General features: G+C 35.4%; 1 protein-coding gene across 3 annotated transcripts in view; it reads left to right on the top strand.

Moving 5' to 3' along the window:
- The first annotated feature begins 1,488 nt into the window (after nt 1–1,488).
- Nucleotides 1,489–22,216, top strand: part of LOC127794922 (brefeldin A-inhibited guanine nucleotide-exchange protein 5) — a 34,455-nt gene continuing 13,727 nt past the window's right edge. The window contains exons 1-25 of one of the 3 annotated variants that reach the window (XM_052326229.1): nt 1,489–1,643; nt 1,856–2,058; nt 5,640–5,715; nt 6,138–6,372; nt 6,596–6,717; nt 6,861–6,919; nt 10,087–10,144; nt 10,232–10,316; nt 10,422–10,631; nt 12,147–12,205; nt 12,391–12,460; nt 12,540–12,608; nt 13,704–13,826; nt 13,926–13,979; nt 14,150–14,238; nt 14,736–14,832; nt 14,925–15,023; nt 15,136–15,333; nt 15,522–15,632; nt 15,701–15,885; nt 17,278–17,904; nt 18,188–18,605; nt 20,412–20,651; nt 20,731–20,854; nt 20,978–21,126. In XM_052326229.1, coding sequence (XP_052182189.1) covers nt 1,947–2,058; nt 5,640–5,715; nt 6,138–6,372; nt 6,596–6,717; nt 6,861–6,919; nt 10,087–10,144; nt 10,232–10,316; nt 10,422–10,631; nt 12,147–12,205; nt 12,391–12,460; nt 12,540–12,608; nt 13,704–13,826; nt 13,926–13,979; nt 14,150–14,238; nt 14,736–14,832; nt 14,925–15,023; nt 15,136–15,333; nt 15,522–15,632; nt 15,701–15,885; nt 17,278–17,904; nt 18,188–18,605; nt 20,412–20,651; nt 20,731–20,854; nt 20,978–21,126 — 3,669 coding nt within the window. In that variant the 5' untranslated portion in view covers nt 1,489–1,643; nt 1,856–1,946. Of the gene's footprint in view, nt 2,059–5,639; nt 5,716–6,137; nt 6,373–6,595; nt 6,718–6,860; nt 6,920–10,086; nt 10,145–10,231; nt 10,317–10,421; nt 10,632–12,146; nt 12,206–12,390; nt 12,461–12,539; nt 12,609–13,703; nt 13,827–13,925; nt 13,980–14,149; nt 14,239–14,735; nt 14,833–14,924; nt 15,024–15,135; nt 15,334–15,521; nt 15,633–15,700; nt 15,886–17,277; nt 17,905–18,187; nt 18,606–20,411; nt 20,652–20,730; nt 20,855–20,977; nt 21,127–22,216 lie in introns of all 3 variants that reach the window. The other 2 variants (XM_052326228.1, XM_052326230.1) reach the window with 2 other exon arrangements.

The raw sequence follows: 22,216 nt of genomic DNA, 5'->3' as shown, positions 1-22,216 counted from the left end.
TTAGCTTGAAGTTGAGGCTTGCAATGACAACGATTGTGGATTGGGATTGTGGGTTGCATGGTGTCTTCTTTGTTGCTTTCCTCTTCAATCTTCAATTCATATGTCTTGATTCATAGCTTGTTTTTTAGTTTTAGATTTTCTAATTTTAAGTTAACTATTTATATAGTGTGTTTAGCTAAATTTAATCTATTATTTTACTTTCTTATATAATATATATTATCATGTTAAATGATTAAATTAATATATATAATAATTATAAATATATTAAATTTAATAACATTATTAAAATAATTTAAAGTATGATAATTTTATATTAAATAATATATTTATAAAATTATAAATAAATTTATTAATATACCTATAAACAAATATATTCACGAACTTTTAATTGAATATGTTCATAAGCCTTTAATTAAGTATACTCACGAATTTCTAATCAAATATATTTATGAACTTAACGAGTTGAGTTTTATTAAAATAAAGATTAACTTATTTATATATTAGGGTTTAATGTTAAGATCAAGTTCGATTCGTTTATTTTAATGAATAAAGTTGAACGAGTTTTTATCGAATTAAACATTAAATCGCCTCTGAACGAATAAATTCATTTGCAATCTTAGTCCAAAAATATCAAAATTAACTTTGACCTAAAAACTTTGAAATAATTAGTAAACACATGATGTGATGATATACAATTATAATTATGCCCACCTCCCACTAAAATATAAGAGAATTTTTTCATGGTTATCCTAGCTGACAAATCCTTTAATTAAGTTGAATTAACCAAGTAATGTAAGAATACTTTCAAAGGCAATTGAAGATAACATTTAAGTTTTTATTTGAATTAACATCTCAGTAAATTGATAGCAATAACTTAAAAGATTTTGATTTCTCCTTTTTGTGTGTGTTAATTTTCTTATAATATATTTTATTATTATAAATTAAATTTAAAAAATAACGACATTATTATAAAAATTTAATAAATAATCTGCTCTATCAATGAACGTGACAAGTCGTCACCTATTATATTATTACAGTGAAAAAATTTGTTGACGTTAAATTATCCTTGAACTTGCATTTTTCTAAGATAGTTTTTATTAACTAAGATATATAAAAAAAAAAGATATAAAAAGTATTACAAACTTTTATGATTTTAATGTGTTTGTTAAATTTATATAACGATTTATAGAAAAAAGGTCACGTGATTTCTTATTTTAAATTTTTTAAATATATTTATTTATTTTTCCTCAAAATAAGCATATATTGGTTTGTATAGATAAAAAAAAAAATGCTCGTGTCCTTTAGTATATTTTAAAATTTTTAATAAAAATATTTAAATATTTTTAAATATATTTTAATTATTTTATATCTTGACTAAAAATTATTATAATCTTATTTTAATTATTTTTTTTTAACAAACGGTACCTAACCTTATATTTATTTAACAAACAATATAAAAACTGGGGCAAAATATAACCAACCCGAACCCGGTGCATTTTAGACTTTTAGAAGTACTACATACACTGCCTAGTTCCAAAATGGTCTCCCTTCCCCTTCCGTTCCCAGATCTCTGAAATTCTCAGCTCCACTCACCACCGCCACCGTAATTCCGTCAATTTACTCTTCCTCCGCCTCCGAAGAAGGTACATCTACATCTCTCGCCCCTTCCCTTATCATCTATCTCTTGCACACAAGCCTTCGGTGGCACAGCGCGAGATTGATCGTTGATCGATGGAATTCATAATCACGGACAATTGTCTAGACTTCAGATCTCCTGTAATCGCGTCGATACATTCGTTGCTTTGTCTCTGATCACATCATTGAAACGAGTCCGTCTGTTTTTACTCGACTTCAGGTAATAAGAAAGAGAGCTAGGGCGTGGGGATTTCATTTGGTTTCTGATAAGCTGAATTACGTTAGATCTTTTCTGCAAGAAGAAAACGATAATGGCTGGGGGTGCTGCGGGTGGTTTCGTTACTCGAGCGTTCGAATCGATGCTCAAGGAGTGTTCCGGTAAGAAGTACGCTGCTCTCCAGACTGCCATTCAGAACTATCTAGGTTCGTTCCCCCCTCTCTCTCTTTCCCAGATCTGATTGAAAATTTCATGTCTTACGCAATGAAGTTTAATATTTCTCCACGCAGAATACCGTGGATTTGCATTTTCATTTCCCGACTTCAGTATCTCAAAACTGCTCCTTTTTTATTTGGACAATTAAATCCGAAAAGATAAAAAAAGGCAGTGTTAATGGACTCGATGTCTGAATGCACAGAAAAGATAAGTATGCAATAGTTCTTAGAACCCAAGCCAACCGAAGAGGCTGTTTTTCCAACCAATTAAACTAGGAGGTTCTTCTAGTTTTTTTAAGCTAGGGATGCTATTTTATTTTTCTGTACACCATCTTCAGTCAAACCGCATGTCATTCTTCTTATCTCAGTTTAAGTTACACAAATCATCGGAGTAGATTTCCTTTAATTTTATTTTAGCTATATCTATATTCTCGTGAAATCATAGCTCATGTCTTCTTGGTTTACTTCCAACACATCAAATCTAATTTTAGCTGCATTAGGTTTGTTAGCACTTCATTTCTTTGCTTGACACTCTCGTAAAACATGTGAAACTTGTGAGACTTAAGACTATAATCTCTTTATTGGACTTTTGTCTTGATTGCACTTAAAGAGTTCCTTCACTTTGAACTATGAATGTTTTGGTCTCCTGCTCTTCCTTTCTATATGAAAAATTGTGAATTATGTCATGTACAGGCCTTTCTAGCTCTCTCCCTTCTCTGTTATCCATTGTTTACAGGTTTTCCTTCCAGATTTTGATGAGTCTTTACAAGTTTAAAGTTAAAAATGATGAATAGAGATTTATATTTAATGGAGACGTATGCAATATAATCTGGCATTTCCTGTACTTTATGGCATTGTTAGTATGCTGGCCGGGGTTATTGGCTATTTCCTCCATAATATTAGATTTAGGTACAGCACCTGATGGTATACATTCCTCTGAGTCCCATTTAATTCATTTCCCATTGCTTGAAATGGTTTAAGCTAAGCTGCTTAATACAAACTGCACGATACACAGCAAAACCCAAACTCCATATAAACTTGACAAACTTAAAGCAAACCCAGCCCCACCAGGCCACCATTCAACCAGAAAGGCAGTCCATCAATTTTATTGGAAGTGCATATATTACAAAGAAACCAATGAAACACAAAAACTCTAAATTAAGTAATTTTGGATGTATACTGTAGTAACAATAAAAAAGGGTTCTAAATTCAGTAATTCTAGCTGTTCATTAACCATTTTATAAAGATTAAACGCAAGTTTTGTTTTGTTTTGTTTTTTTTAAAGATGGTGAGAATTTATCAATAAAGCTAAGACCCCAAAACAAGTACAGCTGATATTGTACAACAAAAGCAAGAACACCAGAAAGCCCTAAAACGTACTCCCCAAACAGAGAGCATAGTCTGAATAAAAAGGAATCAGCAAACATTGAACTAAGCAGCAGATAATATGGAGTGCTAAATTTATTCCAAAACCCATCAAAAAATCAAGCCACATCAAAAGCCCTAAACCGATTCCAGAAAACCATCTGAGAAATATAGCTATTTCAAAGCCAGAATCCTATCAGCAAAAGCAAAAGCCCTCAATCAGTTAGCAAAAACAAACCCAAAATCAAAGAAATATGGGGCACTGTCTCTGATCCCTAAAGTGTGAAAGGACAAAACACATATCTGATCCATGATTAAGTGCAATTCTGTGAGTGAAGGAGAGGGAGGCGAGTGAGAAAGAATGCCCCTGGTCGCTGTCAGTCCGCTCGCTCCAGTTGTCTTGATTCTTCAGAGACCAATCAATCTGCAATCACTGTCCCTGGATGTCTTGAAGCACACAATATTCCGAACAAGGAGAATAGTTATCCTTAAAAAGTACTATTTGTAAAGGACCTAGGGACATGACCTGGACTAAGATAGAGAGCAACAATAGGGCCATGAACTCACCTCTATGTGGGTCGAGAGGAGAATTGAGTTTACCTTCTTAGAAAGGTCACCTTAATGACTCCAGGTTAGGGTGGTGGTTACACTTTAACTCTGAAAAAATGACTTATAGCTCTTGGAGGAGATGATGTTTTTAATGTTACAGATGAAAAATTACTACTAAGATGTGAAGCATGGATGCTTCTTAATTACTAGTAAGCTGTGAAAAATTGCTAATGGTAGCAGGAAGTTACCTGCATTGTATTTATACTGGTTACTTCTTGAATAATTATGGATAGCATCTGCTTGCTTTAAACGCATCCATAATTTGAAAAATAATTAGTTTTATAAATGCATAATAGATACTTTTGGATATCAATTATCTTATTAATATTAAAATTGAGATGTGGCATCATTTTTGTACCATAGAAATATGACAGAGAAGAACAATTGGGATAAGACAGCCGAATCTGCTCCAAATTCATTTTTACATAATATAACCTTAACCTGTCCTATTTAGTATTTTCATTTTAAGATGAACTGATTGGGGCAAAAGATTGTGCTATGTTGTTGTCTCGAGTATAGGATAAAGTCAGTCCTAGAACATCAGTGAAGGCAGTTCACATAAGTGACTATTGAAGATTTAGATAGGAAATTGTATCCCATGTGAAATTAGTGAAAGTTATGGGGTTAAACTGTAATTATCTAAAGTCTTCATTGGGATATCCGCCTTCTATTATAAATAGAAGGCAAAGGGAGGCATTTATGGGTATGAAATTCTGTCGTGTGCATGTGTATTTTCTGAGAGGAAAGGCTAGATAATCGATAGCGCTTTGTAATCTTGGGAGACAATAGAGTGTATGTACTTGGCTAAGGAGGGACTGCTGTACTGATCGATTTCTGGATAAATCAAGACTGCTCTCGGGTGTTTGAAGGCTGGATGTAGGGTTATCCATATTGGATAATCTGAACCAGGATAAAGATCTGTTTCTATTGTGTGGTTTGCGTTTCTTTTACTGTTCTGTTCAATTGTTTCTGTTGATTTCATTAATTCTGTTCTTAAGTTTAAATCCGTGAGTGAGTAAGTGTTGTGAGGCTTAATTTCTTTTAAAGAAATCTAAACCAGTGAAGCCTAGTGATAACAACTGTGTTATGAAATTGCTTATCAATTTGAATGGCATACATGTATCAGTGACATACATTTATACTAACATATTAGTGCCCTGGATTTTAAGAATTTGTCATATTGGTCTATTCTATATCTGTATCTATCCTCCATATTAGATGAGAGATATTTACTCCATATTTGCCTTGGATGTTGAGTTTTGTGAAGCTTAATTTAATTAGACTATTAGAGTCATATGATCCCTGTCCTTCCCTTCTTTAAATGCTTTTTTAAGGATTTTTATTGTTTGGATATTCTTGCACTGATTAAACATAGAGGAGGATGTGGGCCATCTTGAGGGGGTTGGACATTTGGTTGTATATGGTGGTTATTATTGGAGTAGTCAATCTATTTATGTCCTATCTGTTCTGAAATGAAGCTTCCAAGCTGTGGTGCATGAGGCTTTTGAAAAGTTTAACATTTTTCATTCTTTTAGAGGATTATATTTTGAACTTACTGCCTATCTTTCTTTCATGTTTTTTCCCCCATGTGCATTCAGATAGTACAAAAGAGGTCAACCAGCAATCTGTTTCCAGCGAGGCAATTCAAGTGCCAACTTTGACCGGAGAACAGAGGTGAACCCCCATGTACAAATTTCACAATTTGCCACATTTTATCTCTTTGTGCAAAACACTATCCACAATCAATCCCTCCTTCCCCTTCTGTTTGGAGCATCTGTTAGAATATCTTGGCTGGTATGACTCGGGAATATTATGATTTCTGTCGTCCATATCCCTATGTGTGTTCTTTTCTATTTTTTTGAATGCATTATTGTTGGTTAGTGGGAGTTGTGCTCTCTGCACTTCATGTATTGTTATAAAATATAATTCTTATATTGTTGCATCTGATCAGATTCATGTTCAGATGGAGTCAATCAACTGCCTTAGATTTGCTCTAACTGTATGCATAAGTTGATTGATGCTAGTTTTATAGTTGTTTCCTGAAGCCATCTCTAATCAGATACACTTTCCATTTCTTATGTTCACTGTTCCTGTAGTTTGCCTGGAACTGATGCTGGAGTTACAAAGAGTGGAGTGGATTCAGATCAGAATGGTGATGAGGTGGAACAGACTAACAAGCCGACAGGAGGAAGGGAAACTATTGCAACTGCCTTAGCAAATGCTGGACATTCTTTGGAAGGAGATCAGGCTGATCTTGTTTTAAATCCACTCCGACTTGCATTTGATACCAAGAATTCAAAAGTCTTTGAGCTTGCATTGGATTGTCTGCATGTATGTGCTTATGTTGATAGTTGTTACTTGAATTTGAGAAGTTATGTCTGTGAGTTAACGGCTTTTTTATCCTTACTTTTGGCATGATGAAAATTGGTGTTTTTGTAGAATTTCCAAACTTTACTGGGATGAAATTCTGCACCAACAATGTTTTGGTACTTACAATGCGTGTATCAAGTTCACGGTTTTTCTAACTTATGCTAATCAAATTCTATGAACACAGAAACTGATAGCATATGATCATTTAGAGGGTGATCCTGGTCTAGATGGTGGTAGAAATGCGCCGCTATTTACGGACATTTTGAACATGGTCTGTAGTTGTGTGGATAATTCATCACCGGATAGGTTTGTGCCTCTGCCTGCCTGAAAATATTTGCTAGTTAACATGTCTCACATTTCCTCTTTTTGATGGTCTAGGGCTTCCTATTTTTTAATAAGTACATATCTAGGTTTTCCTTATGTAACTTCTTAGGTTATATGGCATGCAGTACTGTTTTGCAAGTGTTGAAGGTGCTTCTTACGGCTGTAGCTTCCACCAAGTTCACAGGTTTGTTACAACGGTAGTCCTTGTGCTTTACCTAGCATTCTGAACTGAATCTTTGATTTGTTCTGTTTTCTTTGTCATCTTGATCATGGTTATGTCTAAAATGGCTAAATAGGGCGTCTACCATTTTCTGATGTACAGCTGTTATTCTTCTTAAACCTGTTGTCAGTCTTTTATTTTGCAAGGACTCTTGGTCTTCTCTTGTAAGTATCTCATGAATATCTTAGGTGGCACTGTCATTAACCAAGTCTTTTGATCTAAATTTTTCCACTGGTTGGAATATTAAAAGATTTTATTGGGAATCTATCCATGTGGTTCAAACTCATCCTGTCTTAAGGTTAGTCCCAATTTTGTATAGTAGTACGCCCTCCCCCCTCCCCCTCCCTCACCCAAACAAAAATGGAGAAAAAGAATTAAAAAATGTAACCCATTGATTGTGGCATCCATACCCCTATTATCTTGAACTTCACCATCCAGGATTCGATTCACTTTTACCCATATTTACCTTAATCATGAAACTATAAAAGCAAGTCCACACATTTGAACTAACCTTAGTTGCTTACATGCTCACTAGAAATAATAATATTGTTGGAAGAAAGAAGTAGATGTGATACATCTACCAGTGTGCTTTTGCATTCACACACCTCAAATCCTGTTCATACTGCCTTGCTTTATTTGTCAAAGGAGATAGGTGGTCTCTCCTTGCCTCTACCCCTTGTAGCTGGTGGAAGGGCCAGGAGGAGAACCACCATGGACTAACACGCATTAACCTCATTGTCAAAATACCATCCAGGTGACACATTTTATCCCTTGCAGGGAAGCCCTTTGATGCATCACACATAGCCAAGCTGTTCTTTAAAGATATTGTGAGATTGCATGGGGATGCTAAATCCATTACCTCTGTCAGGGATAGTAGATTTCTTAGTTACTTTTGGATGACAATTTGGAAGCTTCTTGATTGTTCTTTAAAATATGGTAGCACCATGCACCTGCAATCAGATGGGCAAATTGTAGCACTAAACTGAACCTTGGCCAACCTGATTCGTAACCTTTGTGTTTAGTTGTTTACAAACTGAAACAGTGGGACTTTGCACTAGCTTGAGTTGAGTTCATACATATGGTTTCCAAACATAGTGCTGTTGGAGATCCCTGTTCTTTCTGTTTTGCCCCAAGAGCCCCAATCACAAACTAGATTTGATTCACCTTCATAAAATGCCTGTTTTAGCATTGGAGCAGAAAATTTTGACGATCAGGTTGAGGCAGCTGGCAAGTGTAGGAGAGCCAAAGTTTTCCAAGGAGACATTTTGTGGTTTTCTTCTGTATGGAAAACTTTCCAGTAGGGACTTTTAGCAAATTACAACCCAAGAAGTATGGTCCATACAAGAATCATAAAAGGGTAAATGACAATGCATACATGGTGGATATCCTAGAAAGTCTCGGAATTTCTAAAACTTTTACTGTTGCTGATCTTTATCAGTATTACCATTCAGTGTAATCAGTGTATACAGACAATTCTAGTAGAGGATGAGTTCTTCACAGGTGGAGGGGGTTGATGCAGAACCCACATCATAAATTTTAATTATTCTAATTTTAATATTTTATAAGTAAATCTAATTTAATTGTTTATCTTGTTGGATAAGTGTATGGGATTGATTATCTTATTAGTTAATTGTATCTATTTGATTATCTTACTGGATAAGTCCTATAAAATAAGATTTACTTTGAAAAATTTTAAAATTAGAATAATTAAAATTTATGATGTGGCTCCACATCAACTCTACTCATAAGCAAAGAGTTATATTTGTGTATTTATATACTCATGTCTTTCTTTTTTAAACTTGTTGTATCATGCATCTATTTTTGTATCCTTTTCACACCCATAATCCGCACCTATGCTTCTTAGGTGGAAGCACCTTAACCCCATTGCAATAGGGTATAATCTATAACCTCTCTACTCCATGCGGGACAAGGGAAGTCCTATTCCTTGGAATTTGGAAACCTTTTCAACTATCTCCAAACAATAGTCTTACTCTTTTCCCTTTTGGGTGGTACATTTACATAGACTTTTGATTGTGTTTTCACATTAACATTTATTCTCCTTTGATCTTCATCCCAGCGTGTCTTACATGGACTCTTCTATTCCCCTGTTTGCACCGTGTCCACAGAATATAAAAAGGATAAGGGTATATGGGATATATATCCAAAGCATGCACAAAATTAGAAATTTGGATCATGTAATTTTAACAACATTTGAAAAAAATGAAGCTAATATTTCATGTTAATGGATAAGAAATCAAAATCTCTTCTTCATTTTAAGATAGTTTAATTTCAAATACATTTCTGAATGGGGCATTATCATACTTTAAAATTGTATACTCGGCACATTTTGTTCAACTCTTCACATCCATGCACCAGTACCCAACTGGATATGCACTTCAATATTCTAAAATTAAATGTTTAAGATCTGACACATGGACATGTGCCACCTGATACTCTTATTCAAGCCCATCTGTTGTGTATCCCATGCCATCCTTTATGGAATTGCACAATACTCCTTATGATGCTAATACTCGGCCTTGTGGCTGTCTTATGCATACATTCTTGTGATTCCACTTGGGAATCGTGTTATCTTAAGAAGCACTTCAGACATAAATAATTGAGAGGGAGGGGATAGCGTGAGATCTTTCAAGTATCTTCTAAGATTGATCTATCTTGACATCCAAAGGTTTTACATGGATAAGGGAACCTTCTAAAACCATTCTAACTGAGAGCATAATAGTACTCAAAGTCCAAATTCTATGACAACAGATTCTAAAACTTTTGGAAATTAAATTAGGAAAACTTATGTGGATTATCAAATTTTATTGAACTTACAAATACAAACTGCAGTTCAGTGTGTTTCCATGTGTATTGCCTGGTATCTCTAAATTTTCTTGGGGTGAGCTCTGAAAAGTAGAAGAGCCATGGTATTAGATTGCAGTCCAATGTCTTTACTTTTCCTTATGAATGATGAATCCAAGATAGCAAAATAGTCCAATTTTATTTTCTTTTTCCATCAAACTGTCATGTAATTATTTCTGCTAGTAGTGTTACTAAATTTAGAAGAATGGTTTCTATATGCACATAATTCTGAATGAAGATTTAAGCCTGTTCAACTTTTCGATATGCAGTTCATGGTGAACCATTGTTAGGAGTACTCAGAGTATGCTATAATATTGCTCTTAACAGGTGGGGAGGTGTTCAAAATTTTTCTTCTAATAAGAGTTTATTATCACCTTTCTATCAAAACTGATTGACCCTAGTTTGTATTCTTAGCAAGAGTCCCATAAACCAAGCAACATCAAAGGCAATGTTGACCCAAATGATCAGCATCGTCTTCAGGCGAATGGAAAGTGATCCGGTATGAAATTACAAACTGTCTTGAACACTTTTCTGTATAAATACTGAAAAGATGAAAACAGTATAGATTGGCCCACTGATTCTAGAATGCTTATAATGTCACCAGGATGTTCAGGTTACTAGCACATCTAGCTCTGTCACACATAGAGAAGCTGCTTCAGAACACAGTTCAAACTCAAAACTTGAGGATGCTTCAGAAGACCAAAACAATGAAGGGATGACTTTGGGAGATGCCCTTTCTGTAAATCAAGTCAAAGATGCTTCTATTGCATCTGTTGAGGAACTTCAGAATCTTGCCGGGGGTGCTGATATTAAGGTGCTTCTCTTCCTCATCTACATCCCAAGAACATCCACTCAGACGAAGTCTCTTGCAACTAACTTGTCTGATGCCAAGTTTTAGCTGTCTGTGTGTGTGTGGCAAGCTTGTATGTGTTGACTGCGTTTGTTTGTATGCCTCAAGGTAGTCAGAGGCCAAAGGTGCCCTTAAGCCACTACGACATCATATTGCTTGAGGCACTAGGTGCCCAAAAAAGTGCTTGCCCATGTGAAGCAAGGCACTTAAATTGACAAAACATTAAGGGTGCGTTTGATAGGGGTGGAAAATGGGAGTGGAATTCATTTTCCATCCAAATTCTAGGAAATTCCATCAAACAGTTTTATTTTCCCATGGAATTCGAATTCCATCTTAGTCAAAAAGTGAAGATTTTCCTTGAAATCAAGGAATTGAAATTCTTAGGGGGTGGGGTGAGAATTGGAATTCCATGGAATTGGATTTCTGCCCCACTTTCCGCCCCCAATCAAACACACCCTAATAAATATACTTAACATGAAAAGATTGTCATAAATGTATATAAGACTTATAAAATACTCTCAAGTACAGATCCTTTTAATAGTGTTCAAGCATATAACTTTAGAATCTTTCAAAAAAATGGATAATGTTTAAACAAACATGTTTGGGATCTTGCAAAAAATTATATTTCCAAATTGGATCTTTTTCCCACTTCCACTTAATGTAGCACATTCCGAAGCCATTTGTTGTAGTAATGATAACAATACTAAAAAAATGTAATTATTATAATTCAAATAAAGAAGAAACGGAAAGTAACCTGATCGTGTAATATAATAGCAATCAATAGCTCAATTATAACTCCAAAGAGAGCAACACGCTGGAATTTCAGAGAAAAAGAAACATAAAGATTGGGTGTCAGTTGCAAAACTAAGCCACAAATGACAAATACTAGACTAGAGGGAGAATGAGGGAGGGATGGCCATCAGAGTAGCAACCTGGAAGGTTAATATGTGCTGTTCACGTGTTATGGGTTCATCAGTGAGTGACTCCACTCATCAGAACCCCTTGGCGTGTGAGAGCTCTGGCCAACCTTTGATAACTCTTCTTCAACTTGCCTTCTTGTGATCTATGTCATGGTAACTTTCCCAGCTACACAAGAAGAGAGAAGAGAGAAGAACTTGAGAAAGCAACTTATGGAGATCGCACGAGCAATAGCAACAACTCCATAGTGATCTTCTTTCTTTACCATTTTGTTTCAATTTTCGTCTTTGTTTTCTTCTTGTAAGTGCCTCTTTTGATTTTTAGTGCCAATTCTTCTTTACCTTTTCTTTACTTTTTACGTCTGGCAAGCGCCTTCATCCCTTGTTGCCTCATTTGGGGCACTAACCTGATTGGAGCCACCTCTAGGAGAGGTAGACAAGGTGCTTCCATGGAGCCTTGAGGGGCCTTAGTGCCTCGGCAAGCAAGGCCTTCGCCTTTGATTACGTTATGCTTGTTATGCCATTTCATTTTATTTTACATGGCACTGTTATATGCCTACAGGGTTTAGAAGCTGTTCTTGACAAAGCTGTTCATCTTGAAGATGGTGACAAGATAACCAGGTAGAAATGCTTAGCTGAGAAATACGCTTCTTTTTTTTTTTGCTGAAAAGGCAAGGTAGCTGAGAATATGACAATATGTTGTTATATATTACGTGTCAACTCAATTTGTAGCCAGAATGAATTGTAATAGATATATATTCTCATTGTTTGGGTTCCTTGGAATTATAAATCATCTTCACCTGCAGAGGGATTGACCTAGACAGCATGAACATTGCCCAGCGGGATGGTTTACTTCTTTTCCGCACCCTTTGCAAGGTTTGTCCTCAGTATCTTCTGGTAATTTGAGTTTTGAACTTTCTAGATGGAACTCTGATTTTTAGATAAAAATCTGCAGATGGGTATGAAGGAAGACAATGATGAAGTTACAACCAAGACACGTATTTTGTCTCTTGAACTTCTGCAGGTAAGTCCTTAGACTGATCAATATCTTTTTATAGCATCAGAATGATTGGTATTTTCAGGCTGAATTGAACTCCGTATGCAAATCTCCAGTTTCTTGCTTTTGGTGGTATGGCTTCTTTTTCTGCTTGGGCCATATCAAATATCCATGTAGACATAATTTTTTGGTTTATAAATCCATAACATGTAGTTAAATAATTTGTATGATGATATTTTATCAATTTGATTGGTGGGTTTACACCTGAACATTGATCTTAAACCATATCTAGACTGTTGATTTTTTAAAAAGGTTGAGATGACACGAGCCCTGTATACTGGGAAAATGAATCAAACTAGCAACTGGAGCAGGAATAAGAATGTGAAATGTCATTTGTTGTAGAATGTTGTACAATAGGTTAGACTTGTAGATATTACTATCTAAGATATTTTTGGGCTATTTACCTTTTTGGCATTTAGATATACAGCAAAATAGTACAATCTAGTCTATTATTTGTTGAAATTAAATATAAAAGAACATATTTGTTTGGAACATGGTGTCAAATTTCTTTTTTCATTTGTTCAAGTCAAATCCCTTCTATCATCTACAGATGTTGTTTGTTATAAGTCTTTATTTGCTTTTTAAGAGACCATTTAAGATAATAGATATGAAAGAACATTGTGATCGTTCAATTCATCGTTTTGGTATGAAAATGAGTATATTTCAGATCATGCATACCAATTGGTGGTCTGCCAAGGGATTTATCATTTTCTCCTAGCACAGTTAATGAGCCTTGGTTTTCAGTTTTTTTTTTTCTTCTAATTAACAAAAAAAGGGGTGTCCCTTGTGCATGAGGCCCACTTTTTTGTGAGGCATGATAGGTTGGTGGCAAGGCATGGCAGGGTTAACCTTCCCCTGCCCTTGCTTGGAACCTGTTAAGTTCTACTTATTGCTGGACCTGCTTGTATAATCATTAAAAGCTCTTTGAAAATCTGTCCCATTATCTTCAGTACAGGTTTTGAACTCGCTATTCTGGTGTCTCATGTATCTTGACTTTTAGCTTTATAATGTTGTTTGAGTTCTACAAGCTTTAAGGTGTGCTTCAAGCTATTATATTTGCAGGGTTTGTTGGAAGGGGTTAGCCAATCATTCACTAAGAACTTCAATTTTATCGACTCAGTTAAAGCTTACCTTTCATATGCATTGTTGCGGGCGGCAGTTTCTCAATCACCTGCAATATTCCAGGTTTAGTTGCCCATTTGTGTCCTTTCTTTTTACTTTTAATGTTGCCAAGATCTGCTTTAAGGATCTTGATGGTGATGATTTTTGATCTTTCCTTGGCAGTATGCAACTGGAATCTTTGCTGTGCTTTTATTGAGATTTAGGGAAAGTCTTAAAGTACGTAATGCTTTCAGCTCACTTCTCTACTGTTTGGGATCTCTTTCTCTTCCTCCCTCTTCTTTTCTCCTCCTTCTTGTCTTTCTTGTTTGTGTGTATGGGGGGGAGGGGGGCTGGGGAGTTGTTAATCCTTCATCTTTCCTACATGCTGCATATTTTATAAATTTCAGGGTGAAATTGGCATTTTCTTTCCATTGATTGTTCTACGGTCGCTGGATGGCTCAGAATTTCCCCTCAATCAGAAATTGAGTGTTCTTAGGTATGATTTGTATTTGAAATTTATTATGACATTGTATTTATATTCTCCTTGAGGGGCATCCACTGTAAAATTTTGCGACATTGTTCTTTTGTTCGGATTTGTATTGTCATTGTAACTTCTAGAAGTCAATTGACATTATGAATGTCTTGCCACCGACCCTAACTTGGTTAGATAAGGTGCAGTTGATCATGATGGTGTATTTATACTCTCCTAGGTAGCAATTGTAAGGTTGCTCCTTTATGACTAAAAGGCCATAGAACAGCTTCTTTGCAAAGCAATGGTAAGACTGCATACAAAAATGACCTTCTCCCAACACTTGCAAGGCAAGCAAGCCTCATGGTCCAGGGAGCCCTATGTTGTATTTATATTCTCATTTAAAAAATGACTAAAAGCTGTCTTAGTTAGCTAATGCTTGTGACAATTTCTAGTCCTTCTTAAGCTTTCCAGGTCTAATTTGGGCTTCTTCTCATGATCTTATAATCAAAATTATTTTGCAGAATGCTAGAGAAGGTCTGCAGAGATCCCCAAATGCTTGTTGACTTGTATGTGAATTATGATTGTGATCTTGAGGCCCCTAACTTGTTTGAACGCATGGTAAATCTGACTTAGTTTTAATTGCCTTTAGTTTATCTTTACTATTCCCTTTTTTTTTTTTTATTTCCGTAGCCTTCTTTCATCTTGTTCAGGTTAACACTCTATCGAAAATAGCCCAAGGGATACAAAATATGGATCCCAACTCAGTTACTGCTTCCCAAATGGGATCTATTAAAGGTTCTTCACTTCAGGTAAGTTTATTTGTTGACCTTGATTGCTCCAGCTGCCAATGACTTTGTCACCCTTGTACTCGTGGCCCTTATTAAGAAATTACTGTTGACCTCTCTTCCTTGATTTTTCTAGTGTCTTGTGAATGTGCTAAAATCATTGGTTGACTGGGAGAAGATGCGAAAAGAATTGGAAAAACAGAGTAGAGGCAAAGAATCTTCTGAAGGAGAAATTTCCACTAGAGAAGATGAAACTAAAATCAGGGAGGACTTGTCAAATAACTTTGAGAAAGTGAAGGCTCATAAATCTACAGTGGAAGCTGCTGTATCTGAGGTAATTGATAAAATTCTGATACCATTGTTCATGATCTATGAGTGATACCAAAGAAAAGGCTTCAGTTTTTTTCACATATATAGGATGATTGTTCCTCATTTTCTTATGCTTGCCCGGTATGACTTCTTGTTGTGCTGAGCATTACCCCTTTCCTGAGGGACTGACTTTTAGTGCCAAATATGTTACAGTTCAACCGGAAATCAGGGAAGGGTATAGAATATTTGATATCAAATCGTTTGGTGGAGAACACACCTGCTTCAGTTGCTCAATTTTTGAGGAATACTCCCCATTTGGACAAGGTAGAATTGCGGTTTGTCAGTAAAATTAGTTCTATTGAAATGGATTTGTCTAACTTTTTGGCTTGCAGGCTATGATAGGTGATTACTTGGGCCAACATGAGGAATTTGCCCTTGCTGTCATGCACGCTTATGTAGATTCCATGAATTTCTCTGAGATGAAGTTTGATTCTGCAATCCGCGAATTCCTTAAAGGATTCCGACTTCCAGGAGAAGCACAAAAGATAGATCGGATCATGGAGAAGTTTGCAGAGCGGTGGGTTTATATGACTATACTTCAAGTTTGTTTGTAACTGTGTGTGTGTGTGTGTGTGTGTGTGTATATATATATATATATATATATATGCACGCCAAAGTTCCAGAAAACACTGGCATATCAATACTTTGCATTACAAAAACCATTTTTAAGGCATGCTAATTTTCTGTTGTAGAATGTTAAACTTGGGAATACAAAGCATTCTTTTTTATCTCTCTTGTTAGTGTTCTATTTTATGAGGATGAAACATGAAAAGCCATATATAGTGCCAATTGAGAAGAGGGGCTTTGGATTTTAGATGAGTAGAAAGAAAATCCCTTACTGCTAAATTAATATAAAATTAGCTGAGTGAAAAAATTAATCTAGAATGAACTATGGAGTCAGTTATATGCTTTTAAATACGTAAAATATATGAACAAAGATAGTAGACAACTTTGGCTATTCAAAAATCTCATTTTTTGTTGATTTTCTCTTGCCCTTGGAGGATAGATCAATGGAGTGGATTTCATTCCCCAATTAAGAGGCTTGAGTTTTGGTCGAAATATGTTTCCTGTCAAATGAAAACAAAAAAATCCCTATGTGAAATGAATGTATCACTCTTGCAATTGAACCTACTATTTTTGCGTTGATCTATGTGAATAATTGTACAAACCGACAGTGTCCCAGATACCACATTTCTGTTCTTGTTTGCTTCTGTGTACTTTCTGATATTTCATCTATGGTTCACTTGGCACTTTGGCTTTCTTTTCTTTAGACCAAGATCTGGTAACTTGGATGAAGCTTACTCTCTCTCTGTGTTACAAAATGCACTTTGTAGACCACATTGACCATCTTGTGCAGACAGTTTAAAGTTGAGCTTGTCAATGTGATTCTACAATGTGCATCATAACAGGACTAGGCCCATGTACGTTGCAGGTCACCTCATTTATATCTTTACTACCTTTTTTTTTTTTTTTGCTTCATATTGTATCAATGGCTTTTTTATATCCATGACTCTTCTTTGTTTGCTTCCCTTTTGCAAACTGCTGCCTTTCTTCTTTAAGTTGAAGAAGAACCATAATTGCCATTTATTTACATGGAAAACAACGTAGCTCTGGAGGCATAGAGCTGTCTCCATTTAAAGATCACTGCTAGTGCTAGTGTATTGTGCCCTAGCAATAGAGAAATCAAACCTTTTCCTAATTCATTGATAATGTTGAGCTGGGTGAAATTGGGATGCTTTGTGATCAGGTGGCATCCCTTTTGATGCTTTGGCTTATAAATTTTCCTGAAAAGACATATGGAGTATTTTTGGTGAAATTTTGGTATAGGGGCATTAATTTGTATTTATCATATTGTCAATTTGATTAAGCCCTTTCTGTTGCTGACTAATAATTTGATTTCCTGTCCCAGTTATTGTGCAGATAATCCTGGATTGTTTAAGAATGCAGATACTGCATATGTTCTTGCATATGCAGTTATAATGTTGAATACTGATGCACATAACCCTATGGTGTGGCCTAAAATGTCCAAGGCTGATTTTATACACATGAATGCCACAAATGATCCTGAAGAGTGTGCTCCTAAGGGACTCCTGGAGGAGATCTATGATTCTATTGTCAAAGAAGAGATAAAAATGAAAGATGACCTGGCTGCTCTTGGTAAAAGTAAGCGACAGAAGCCAGAAGTAGAAGAGAGAGGTCGCCTTGTCAGTATTCTTAATCTGGCTCTCCCAAGGGGGAAGTCATCAACAGATGCAAAGTCTGAGGGTGAAGCAATTGTTAAAGAAACACAGGCTATTATTAGGAGTAAAGGATTGAAAAGAGGAGTCTTTTACACTTCATATCAGATTGAACTTGTAAGGCCAATGGTTGAAGCTGTTGGTTGGCCTTTGCTTGCTACTTTTTCTGTTACTATGGGTGAAGCAGAGAATAAGCCAAGAGTTGTTCTCTGTATGGAAGGATTTAGGGCAGGGATACACATTACCCATGTTCTTGGAATGGATACCATGCGATATGCTTTTTTGACATCACTAATTAGGTAAAGTTCCTCTTTTCTATTGTCTTCTTATTCTTATTCTCTCTCTCTCTCTCTCTCTTGTTGTCTCTTTGTATTTGCTTCTCTTTTGTGCTTTTAAACAATGATTATGTTTTGTTTCTTTTGTGCACTAAACTCATGTGCATGTTTTCTTTCTTTTTTGAAAGAATAACATACCATTATCATGTCATTGTCCTTGTGAACAAGGTGTGGAAGCTTTTGATGATTATCAAATGATATCTAACATTTGACATTAACTTAATACCCTGGTATTCAAATATTTCAGATTCAATTTCTTACATGCACCAAAGGACATGCGTAGTAAAAATGTAGAAGCATTGAGGACTCTACTCACATTATGTGATTCTGATACTTACGCTCTTCAAGACACATGGAATGCTGTTCTGGAGTGCATTTCTCGGCTTGAATACATAACATCTACCCCTTCTATTGCTGCTACTGTCATGCAAGGATCGAACCAAATTTCCAGGGATGCCATTCTTCAATCTCTGAGAGAGTTGTCTGGGAAACCAGCTGATCAAGTATTTATGAATAGTGTTAAATTGCCCAGTGAAACTGTTGTGGAGTTTTTTACCGCTCTCTGTACTGTGTCAGCTGAAGAACTCAAACAAACTCCTGCTCGTGTCTTTAGCTTGCAGAAACTGGTTGAGATAAGCTATTTCAATATGGCTCGTATACGCATGGTAATCTTGTTAGCCACTTATTTTCAAGTTGTAGCGTGGATGCAATTTCTTTTTTGCTTGATGCTTGCTGTTGTAAGTGTATGTTGTTCATTCAATTAGACTACTAATTGTTGGAATATAGCCCTAGAGCTGCAGTTTCGGCCTTTGTTGTGTGGCATAAGTTGGCTTCAGAAAAATAATCGACCAGAATTTTAGAGGAATAAGAGTATGCATTTTGATCGATAATCCTTGTGGACTATGTTTAATTTGTTCACGATTGCTTGAGGTATTGATTCTTATGATTATGGTTCATGTTAAAATGTGATAATCAGACCAGCTGTCCATTTTGTTGCCTGCTGTTTGAGGGCACTTTTGTCTTCATTTGATGAGCTATTAATTTTCTTGATAGCAAGACATGTTGATCTTCTGTGAGGTGTCTACTCTTGTGTACCAGTTAAAATGCTACCTATGTCTGGTGGAGTTCATATTTACACTGGTACTGTAGTAGGTAAACTTGAAGGGGAAAGAGACGTCAGTTTGGACCTCATTGATTTACTGCATGATGATTATATTGAAAAAAATTGGAGCTGTGGTATATAGTCAACTGAAGGTTGGGTCTAGACAAACTATGATCTGAATCTATTATAGCAACAACAGTTACAAGCCTTAATCTCACTTGGGGGGTTCAGCTACATGAATTTTAGACCTTTAGCAATCTCTATTCATGGCTACATCCTTTATAAGGCCATAATGTTGTATGTTACATTTAAGGGTTTCCAACCAAGATTTTTTCTTTGGTCTTCCTCTCTCTTTTGCTATGAACTCCCTTCATTTCATCCTCTTGCCTCTCAATAAATATTTTATTATCTGTTTTTACTTTAAAATGCGTTTCATAGAATTGTCCATAAGACTGATGAATGTGTTGCTATCTTCACCCTAAGAATTTTCAAGAGCCGTTATTATCTCAAACATCCTTTGAATTGTAATGAGCCTAGTAGACTTAGATGCAAATGCAAAAGAATTATTAGATGTGGTAAAGTCAATAGAACTTTTAAGTTTCACAAAAAATACAATGACTAAAATTTTCATCTTAGGTAATAATCAAATTTGTCTTTTTTGTGCTGAGAAACTTGTCCTATTTATTTGCTTATGTTGAATCTATATAATCTCTAACCGTTATTTAAAAATGTTTATTTTCATATCTATTGTTTTACAGTTGTCAGTCAGTCATATGTTTTGATTAAATGTTGTTACCAGTTGGATTAATCTCCATCTAAGCATTTGTATATAATCTCAGCTTCTCACCCCCCACCCCCTACCTGCCTGTCTTTCTAGATAAAGTGATCTTCTTGATTATTGGTTATCTTCTTATTTGGATCTTCTGTTTATGTTTGCCTCCTTTTCTTGTAATTTGCCTTTTCTTTCAGATTTTTGGTTCTTTCTCTAAATTTTTGTGAGGTGCAACTTTAAAGGTGTTGTTTTGATGTGCTTAGTTTTGCTACATTTATGTCAACAAAAAGCATAAACCATGGTTTAATATCTGACAGAGAAACTATCATGTTTATGTACATCAACAAGCATAAACCATGGTCATCTTGCAGCCAATGTATGCATGTTTAGATCACTGCATGACATATCTCTTTCCAGGTTTCTGGTTAAGTGACTGTTAATGCATTTGTTTGACATATTATTTGTTTTGAGTCATCGAAACTTGTATCTTTGAAAAATTTACATTTGGATAGGAACATCTCTACATGTATCTTTATTAACGAAATCTGATAACACATTTCTGTTTCTAATATTAAAGTTCTGCAATACTTTCTCCAGGTATGGGCTAGAATATGGTCTGTCCTATCTAATCATTTTATTTTTGCTGGGAGTCATCATGATGAAAAAATTGCCATGTATGCCATAGATTCTCTGAGGCAACTTGGTATGAAGTACTTGGAGCGTGCTGAGCTTGCCAACTTCACATTCCAGAATGACATTCTGAAACCCTTTGTCGTTCTTATGCGGAGTAGTCGAAGTGAAACTGTACGGAGGCTGATTGTAGATTGCATTGTTCAAGTATGTTTTGCCATCAGATTTCTGGAAGTTGGTTATTTTTATTACTTGTATTAGATCATGTTTTTTGGTATAATTGCAGATGATAAAATCTAAAGTTGGAAGCATAAAGTCAGGCTGGCGAAGTGTTTTCATGATTTTTACTGCTGCTGCAGATGATGAATTGGAACCAATCGTTGAGGGCGCATTTGAAAATGTAGAACAAGGTGAGATTCAAGCACTTTCTCATAGAGTGTTTTTGTCTGATGTGTTGTTTTTTTCATTTCTACTGCAGCTAACTGTATTCTATACCCCCCCCCCCCCAAAAAAAAAAAAAATAAAAATTGCAGTTATCTTGGAACATTTCGATCAGGTTGTTGGGGACTGTTTTATGGATTGTGTCAACTGTCTTATTGGGTTTGCCAACAACAAAAGGTCCCCCCGCATAAGTCTGAAGGCTATTGCACTCTTGCGAATATGTGAAGATCGTCTTGCAGAGGTTGTTTCACCAATACTAATTAGGAAGTCATTTTCTAGAGGACATATTTGGCATAATTTTTCTCTCTTGAATGTTAAAGTAAGATATTTTAACTTCATTTGGCTTGGCTAAATAGGTAAAGTTTTAATTTATTATTATGATAGATTGATTATAATGCTAACATTTGAGAATGAACTTGACTTGCTTTATACTGGCTTAATTTTATTGATATTAGGTGCAGAAAATAAGGAGCAGTGATGTTTGATTACCAGCACTTTCCCTAGAGTGCCTGTTTTTCTAGCTTGATCAATCACTAGGGGTCAAATGCATGAAGTCTAATTTAAATATGGATGAAGTTGGGATGTATTTATGGAGTCAACCTTTATGAACATATTCTCCTAAGAAAAATCAAAGGAAAAATTTCATTAATGTGATGCCACATAGTGGGATAAAGGCTGGATATGTTGTTGTTGTTGTTGTTGTTTTGATGCCATCTGCACATAGCATTGCAAATTTTGGTCGTTGAATGAACAGTAGATAATTTAAGTGGGAAAATGAACAAAAATAGAGGTGTACTCTAAGCTATTACCTCTTGGTTCTAGTTATGGATGAACTCTCAAAGTACATCCAGTAAAATGTTCCTTGGTGTATGTTATTTGTAGACGATAGTTTTTTGGCGGATAAGGCAAAAGAAGACTTGAATAATAAGTTCAAATTGTGGAGGGATATCTTATAATACAAATGCTCCAAGTTGAATAGTTAAAAAAATGAATATATAGAAAGTAAGTTTAGTAAAACAGAAGTGGGGATGATAGATTTGGTGAGACTTGAAGATCAAATTATTTCAAGAAAAAGTCAGTTCAGATATCTCAAATCAATTGTTGAAAAAAGAAGAAATTTTTGAGGATGTTACTCACAGATACAGGGCACAGTGGTTAAAATGGGTAAGCGTTTCCAACATTTTATGTGATTGTAAATCTTTTAAAGCCAAAAATGAAGTTTTATCATATATTGAAGACCAACTTTATTTTGTGAATATGGAATGCTAGGCAGTTAACCGATATGTGCAAAATAAAGGTTTACTTGAGATTAGGATGTTATGGAGAATGCC

The sequence above is a fragment of the Diospyros lotus genome, chromosome 2, assembly GCF_014633365.1.
Source record: "Diospyros lotus cultivar Yz01 chromosome 2, ASM1463336v1, whole genome shotgun sequence".
Lineage (NCBI taxonomy): Eukaryota > Viridiplantae > Streptophyta > Magnoliopsida > Ericales > Ebenaceae > Diospyros > Diospyros lotus.
The sequence above is the reverse complement of the archived record's forward strand: the minus strand, read 5'-3'. Positions and strand labels throughout refer to the sequence as shown.